Below are 7,776 nucleotides of genomic sequence, written 5' to 3'. Positions count from 1 at the left end.
CAACTTCCAAACATGAACTCAGTAATGAGTAGCTCCGCCGTTATTGTTTATCACTTCAAAAATTCATTTCGGCATGCTTGATGCAAGCGTTTCCATGAGGTGAGTGGGAACATTTCTCCAAGTGGTGAAGATGGCCGCACGAAGGCCATCTACTGTCTGGAACTGTTGTCCATTTTTGTAAACTTCCCTTGCCGTCCATCCCCAAAGGTTCTCAATCGGATTTAGACCAGGGGAACACACAGGATGGGACAAAAGAGTGATGTTATTCTCCTGGAAGAAGTCCCTTGTCCTGCGGGCATTGTGTAGTGTAGCGTTGTCCTGTTCAAAAACCCATTCGTAACCACACAGACGAGGGCCCTCAGTCATGAGGAATGCTCTCTGCAACATCTGGACATAGCCAGCGGCCGTTTGACGCCCCTGCACTTACTGAAGCTCCATTGTTCCACTGAAGGAAAAAGCACCCCAGACCATTATGGAGCCCCCTCCACTGTGGCGCGTAGAAAACATCTCAGGTGGCATCTGCTTGTCATGCCAGTAACGTTGGAAACCATCAGGACCATCAAGGTAAATGTTTTTCTCATCAGAGAATAAAACTTTCTTCCACCTTTGAATGTCCTATGTTTGGTGCTCTCTTGCAAAGTCCAAACGAGCAGTTCTGTGGCGATCAAGGAGACGAGGTCTTTGAAGACGTTTTTTGTTTTTGAAGCCCTTCAGTCTCAGATGCCGTCTGATGGTTATGGGGCTGCAGTCAGCACCAGTAAGGGTCTTAATTTGGGTCAAGGATCGTCCAGTGTCTTGACGGACAGCCAATTGGATCCTCCGGCTCAGTGCTGATTAATTTTTTGGGTCTTCCACTTGACTTTTTTGTTCCATAACCCTCAGGATCATTTAAGAAATTCCAAATGAATGTCTTACTGCTTCCAACCTCAGCAGCGATGGCGCGCTGTGAGAGACCCTGCTTATGCAGTTCAACAACCCGACCATAGTCAAAAAGGGAGAGTTTTTTTGCCTTTGCCATCACAACGTGCGACTACCTGACAGAAAATGACAATGAATCCACATCTTTGCACAGATTTGGCCTGTGGTCCTAAAATTTGGATCAGCTGAAAAACAGCCTGTTTCAGTTTATTCATTGTTTTCATTAAATTGAATGCTCAAAAAATGTTTTGTCTCACTCCCATTTCTTCTTGCTGCATGTTGAAGCTCTACTTGGAACCTTGTTGAGATCCAACAATGTAAAATATGATTATTTTTTTTTGCCATTTTTCAAGTGGTCTTAAACTTTTGATCAGGACTGTATACTTGTAGTTATGATGATGTTTATGATGTACAGTATTTGGTGGCATTGTGCCAGACAGTAGGTACAGTGATAGATGGGGCAGCAACAGGCACAGAAATGTGGGTAATAGTGGGAGGGTAGAACACGCCAACTGTAATCACTTATACAGCCTGCAGAACGTCTGTGTACAGCTGCTATGGTTACTGTATGGAGGTAATACTGGTCATTGTATAGTGCTCTGCGAAGTAACAGTATGGTAATATTGTGCTTTGGCATTCCCTGGGTTGGGTGCCTGCTCAGCTCTCAGATGTTTGGGGTTAATTAAAGAAAGCATGTATCTCCAGCATCTTCCTTTAATTGCTCTTTTACTGCTGCATGTTCTTAGATGCACTTTGCCTTGCAATGCTTTGAACATTCGGAATAAGCTGTAACTTTACATCCACTCCAGTAGGGGGCCCCCCATTTTATTCACTTACAAAAAGACAAACTTTTCAGTAGCATGTTCCTTTAAGAGTACAAGATTGAGTGATTGCTTTAATATCCAATAAGAAGCGAAAGAGCGAAATGTCATAGCCAATCAGCATCGTAGTCTCGTATTTCTAGCTTGCTGGTTGGTGGACACCGTGTAATATAAAAGCGGTGGGCCCGACTCACCCTTCCTTTTACCTCCCGGAGCCCTCGTGTGAGGTATGTTCGGCCTACCAGCACGGCGGCTGGAGGGTGTTCTGTGGCCCCAGTTTACGTCTCTGTACACGGCTCGTGTCTAATGTCTTGGCGCCGTGTCCTGCCGCAGGCTTCTGTTAATGTGTTCCATGTGAATGGCGGCCTGACGGCTTACAGTTAGCAGTGCTCGGTCTATGGGGCTTCCTCTGAATTGCCATGTGTTCTGTGGGCATTACCTCGTAGCTGCCTCCATGTAACAGTCTACGTGCAGGGTCATGTGATAGAAAGTACAACCTTCAGAAGTCTGTTACCGAGTCCTAGTGTGTAGGCCCCTAGAGTTGCATAGGCTCCACTGCCTCCTCTGGACCTGGCTTCCTAATGCTTTGGTCCCACTGGTTATGTAAATTATAAAGGGATCCTTTATCCCATCATGTGTACTTGGATAGGATATGCCATGCAGGTCCAACCTCAAGAACGGGGCGCCACTGAATGTCGGGGTATTTCAAAAATGTCCCCTTTATGATAAATTCAGTGATCACTTAGTGAATTAGTGATCACTTTGTTATTGGGATTGTCTATAGCAGAGAACCCCTTAAGGCTACTTTCACACTAGCGTTTTAGTTTTCCGGTATTGAGATCCGTCATAGAGGGTTCAATTCCAGAAAAAGGCTTCAGTTTTGTCCCCATTCACTGTCATAAGGGACAAAAACAGAACGGAGTGCTTCAAAATTGCATTCCGTTCTGTTAAGTTGTGTTCCCAGACCGGAGGGCAAACCGCAACATGTTGTAGTTTTCTTTCTGAAGACTGATCCGGCATGACCCATAATGCAAGTCAATGGGGACGGATCCGTTTTCTCTGACGCAATAGAAAACTGATTCGTCCCCCTCTGACTTTCAATGGAGTTAGTCTTGGCAATTTCAAAGATAATACAACCGGATCTGTTCATAATGGATGCAGATCGTTGTATTATCAGTAACGGAAGCGTTTTTGCTGAACCCTGCCGGATCCAGCAAAAACGCTAGTGTGAAAGTAGTCTTAAAAACCAAATGACACCGCTCCTCGTGCTCCTTTAATTCCGCTGGTAATTAACAGGCCCTTCTGGGTCTGCAAAAGGTAGGATGTTTTATCTTTGGCCTCATCTTGCAGATCGCAGCCCCATTGAAGTACATGGGTCTGCACTGCGATGCGGGGTGCCCACACCCGGTGTCTGTGTTTTGCAGATTCACTGTTGGGGTTTGCGGTCCACAAAACGGACACGGCCGTGAGATACACCCTAAAAGGATTTTCTGACACCATTGCACACCTCGCTGCTCCTGTTTTCCGGCTGCATTGCGGTGGGAAGGATGCTGTCCTTCCTTCACTGCCGTGCGGCTAGAGCGGGCAGCTGATCAGAACATACCGTGGGCGCGTTCTCTCAGTTGGACCTGCCACTAAACTACGCAATAGCACAGCTTAGTATTGAAATACTGACAGTACCGATAAGCAATAAAATGGTATTGTGTAGCTCCCTGCTTGTGGAGGTTTGTAAACCTTGCTCTGTATAGCACAGTACTGGTTTACAGCGGGTTGTAGTAGTAGTCCGTGCAGATAACTGTTATGTAATGTGCTGCTTCTCCAGCTGATGTAAGTATCTCTTTCACAAGATCATCAGGTCTTTAAACCCTTTTTGTGGCAATCCTTGGAAGCACTGACAAGATGCCCAGGGAAGACAGGTCTACGTGGAAGTCCAACTATTTTCTGAAAATCATTGTAAGTATTTTTGTTGTTGCTTCACTTGATTCTGTAAATGTGTAACTTTTATAGATATGTTAAAGGGGTTGTTTCAGGAGCTGAGACAATCCCTTTGAGGCTACTTTCGCACCTGCGTTAGGTGCGGATCCGTCTGGTTTTGCACAGACAGATCGCAACTATAATGCAAACGCTTTTATTTATTTTATTTTTTTCGTTCATGATAATGCAAACGGATCCGTTTTGACTTACACTGAAAGTCAATGGTGGACGGATCCGTTTTCAATTGCACCATATTGTCAGTGAAAACGGATCTGTCCCCATTGGCTTACATTGTAAGTCAGGACGGATCTGTTTGGCTCCGCATTGTCAGGCAGAGATCAAAACGCTGCAAGCAGGGTTTTGGTGTCCGCCTGCAGAGTGGAATGGAGGCTGAACGGAGGCAAACTGATGGATTCTGAACGGATCCTTATCCATTCAGAATGCATTAGGGCTAAACTGATCCGTTTTGGGCCGCTTGTGAGAGCCCCGAAACGGATCTCACAAATGGACCAGAAACGCCAGTGTGAAAGTAGCCTAAGTGATCTTGACCATTCTGGTACACATTTACAGATGGGCTACTAAGCCTGTAGTTTTACAGAATTTATACAAACGTTCTTGTTTTTTCTTTCAGCAACTGCTGGATGACTATCCAAAATGCTTTATCGTGGGGGCGGACAATGTTGGCTCAAAGCAGATGCAACAGATCCGTATGTCCCTGCGAGGGAAAGCCGTGGTGCTGATGGGAAAGAACACCATGATGCGCAAGGCTATCCGTGGCCACTTGGAAAATAACTCTGCCCTGGAAAAGTGAGTCTTGACTTTGCTTTTCATGAATGATGTATTTTCGTCTTCTTCAAGCAATTAATTTCAAATTTTTTTTTTTTGTAGGCTTCTGCCTCACATCAAGGGAAATGTGGGATTTGTTTTCACCAAGGAAGATCTTACAGAAGTGCGAGATATGCTACTTGCCAACAAGGTAATCACACCTCCATAAGGTAGAAGGTAACCTGTAGCTATTGGCAAGGGACCTCTTGGCTGTAGGAAATAGACTATCTCAGGGATGGACTGGGAGCTTAAAGTGGCCCTGCAAAAAAAATCTTTAAGTGACCCCATGTTGTATGCTGGTCCCAGTCGAAAGAAGTTGGGGGCAACAGAAGTAGGTGGGGCTAGCAGTACCGTAGTGCAGCACAAAATACTGACACCCCCGTTACAGTACTCAACTGTATTACCATTCTAAAAACAGCAGTACAGTTGAATTCAGTAGAGCGCCACTGGCCAGGAACAGAAGTACCTGATGGGCATAAGATCATTTTGTACCTTGCCAGTGAGCATGGGGAGTGCTTAGGCGGCCCTCTGGGATATTTCCTTGTAGAGTTTATGGCCAGTCCGCCCCTGAAGGTTCTACATAGTGGTTAATGTCAAGCTAAAATGATATCCTGCTGTAAAGTACAATTAGCTACCTTCACATGTATAACATGGTGTGTTGATTGCTTTTGGAATTGGTTAGACTGCATGGTAATTGCACATGGCTCATTCTTACTTCCAAGTAGCAGTTCTCACTATTGGCGATAAAAACTGAGGGATAAAGAACATTGTTCACACTGCAAAGACTGTACGTACATACCTGAAGTCTGATGCGGTGCACCTTTACTACGCAGAATGAGGAAAGATGTGTTTTAGCCGTATATAAGGAATGCCAAAGTTAGTTTGTTCATCAAAACTTTACACAGTGCCCTAATTTTTGAAAAAACTGTCTTGTTAGGTGCCAGCTTCTGCTCGTGCTGGAGCCATTGCACCTTGTGAAGTCACAGTGCCTGCCCAGAATACTGGTTTGGGTCCTGAGAAGACATCCTTCTTCCAGGCTTTGGGAATCACTACTAAAATCTCCAGAGGAACTATTGAAATTCTGGTAAGCAATGGTCTTGGTGGCCAAACTTAAAATGCATTTCTTTATAAATGAAAGCTGCAAATGAATTTGGTTGCGTAGTCTGAGTTTCTCTAGTTCATATAGGAGTAGGTGCAGCCTAATGGCAAAAACTTCTTCTGCAGAGTGATGTACAGCTGATTAAGACTGGAGACAAAGTAGGTGCCAGCGAAGCCACCCTGCTGAACATGTTGAACATTTCTCCATTCTCCTTTGGTTTGATAATCCAACAAGTCTACGACAATGGAAGCATCTACAGCCCAGATGTCTTGGATATCACAGAGGATGCCCTGAGAATTCGCTTTTTGGAGGTATGTTACCTATGCAAATTATAAGGTTCAAATATAGTTGCAAGCTCGTGTGACTTGAATCTACAATTTTATTTTTATTTTTAATAGGGTGTGCGCAATGTGGCCAGTGTTTGCCTGCAGATTGGTTATCCGACTGTCGCCTCTATACCTCATTCCATCATCAATGGATACAAGCGGGTTCTTGCTGTTGCAGTGGAGACAGATTACAGCTTCCCATTGGCAGACAAGGTAAGGCTACTTTCACATTAGCATTTTTTGTGTATCTGTCATGGATCTGCAAAAACACTTCATTACAATAACACAAGCATGCATCCGTCATGAACGCCATTGAAAGTCAGAGGGATGGATCCGTTTTCTATTGTCAGAAAACAGATCGGTCCCCATTGACTTACATTGTATGTGTCAGGACAGATCCTTCTAGCTCCGCACCACATTGCAGACAGAAAAATGCTGCTTGCAGCGTTATTCTGTCTGCGATGTGAACGCAACCAAACAAAATGCATTTTGATACGTTTCGTTCAGTTTTGTCCCTATTGACAATGAATAGGGACAAAACTGAATTGTTTTCTTCCGCTATTGAGATCCTGTGAGGCAGGTTTCAGCAGGGAGCAATAGGACGTGCATGAAGATGATTCTAGATAGGTCTGCATCCAAAGAAATCCTATCACTGCTTGAACTTTAAAACCTGCTTTGGAAGAATGGTCAGTCTGACCGATGCCTAAATAAACTGCTCCAACAGTCTCCTGCTGCCACCCCGCTCCAATGTACTGGTAGTATTAAAGGGGTTGTGCTGGGTTTTAAACTTCTCCCTGCCCCATTCCTCTCATTGTGACTGCTATAGAGAAGCAGGCTACAGCACTCGGTTATCTTCAGCAGTCCAATAGAGATGGAGTGACTGCAAAATGTGGTGCTGCGCATAGGCCCTAACTCTAATCTATATTTTTATTTTTTTGGTACAAAATTAGAGTTCTGTGAAATAGTCAACTTTTCTATGCTAGGAAAGGCATAGAAGTCTTCAGAAGTTTCCCCTTAATGTTCATTAAGGCTTTTACCACTGGGGTTTTTGGACCTTATTGATCAGCTGGTTGTGTGGATGGGGACAACCCGTTTAAAAGGGTCATCTTGGAATAATACATTTATAGCAAGTGCCTGCAGCCTGCCTCTCTAAACAGAGGATTCATACTTTTCTGCCCCCCGCTGCTAATTCTTCACACTGTGTCCATGTTCTGGTCCTGCAGGGTTGACATCCGGCACAGCATGGTAACATGCTCCATTGCAGCCAATAACTGGTTTCCACAGTAACATAGCCACAGGTGGCACCTCACTGCTGCTTGTTTGCTGCAGTGGAGCATGTGTCCGTGCTGCATCGGTTGTCACCACGGCGGGGACTGGAACATGGACATGGTGGAATTTATTGTGGAGGGCCAGAGCTGCAGAGAGCAGGTGAGTATGCATCTTTAGTTTAGAGAGGCAGGCTGGGGGCACTTGATAAAAACTCATTATTCCCAGAGAACCTCTTTAAAGGGGTTATCCAATACTATGCCTGTTGTGCTTTAGTTCGCATAGTCAGTCTGTCTTGGTCTGCTTTATATGATCGTGTTGGTATTTACTGGGCCTTCTGTTTTGCAGGTCAAGGCTTTCCTGGCAGATCCATCTGCGTTTGCTGTCGCTGCTCCTGTTGTAGAGGCTGCTTCTGCTCCCGCTGCTGCACCTGCTCAGGAGGAGAAGAAAGAAGAATCTGAGGAGTCTGACGACGATATGGGATTTGGACTCTTTGATTAAGATGTTTCATCGGTCAAATTACATCAATAAAATTCCATATAACTAA

General features: G+C 44.8%; 1 protein-coding gene across 1 annotated transcript; it reads left to right on the top strand.

The window, feature by feature from the left end:
- Nucleotides 1–1,915: 1,915 nt before the first annotated feature.
- RPLP0 (ribosomal protein lateral stalk subunit P0) lies at nt 1,916–7,776 on the top strand. The gene is made up of 8 exons (XM_044275423.1): nt 1,916–1,966; nt 3,587–3,692; nt 4,345–4,520; nt 4,602–4,689; nt 5,476–5,622; nt 5,763–5,948; nt 6,036–6,176; nt 7,578–7,776. Exons 2-8 carry the CDS (start codon nt 3,639–3,641, stop codon nt 7,728–7,730), a joined length of 945 nt encoding a protein of 314 aa, XP_044131358.1. The 5' UTR covers nt 1,916–1,966; nt 3,587–3,638; the 3' UTR covers nt 7,731–7,776.

This window comes from Bufo gargarizans, chromosome 1 (assembly GCF_014858855.1).
Source record: "Bufo gargarizans isolate SCDJY-AF-19 chromosome 1, ASM1485885v1, whole genome shotgun sequence".
NCBI classification, from domain to species: Eukaryota; Metazoa; Chordata; class Amphibia; order Anura; family Bufonidae; genus Bufo; species Bufo gargarizans.
The sequence above is the reverse complement of the archived record's forward strand: the minus strand, read 5'-3'. Positions and strand labels throughout refer to the sequence as shown.

What these genes read in the sequence shown, in the direction of transcription:
- RPLP0 (XM_044275423.1), top strand. Translation starts at nt 3,639, where the DNA reads ATGCCCAGGGAAGACAGGTCTACGTGGAAGTCCAACTATTTTCTGAAA. An exon ending in GAGGAACTATTGAAATTCTG is followed by an intron (nt 5,623 to 5,762) that starts GTAAGCAATGGT and finishes CTTCTTCTGCAG; the next exon opens with AGTGATGTACAGCTGATTAA. An exon ending in TGAGAATTCGCTTTTTGGAG is followed by an intron (nt 5,949 to 6,035) that starts GTATGTTACCTA and finishes TATTTTTAATAG; the next exon opens with GGTGTGCGCAATGTGGCCAG.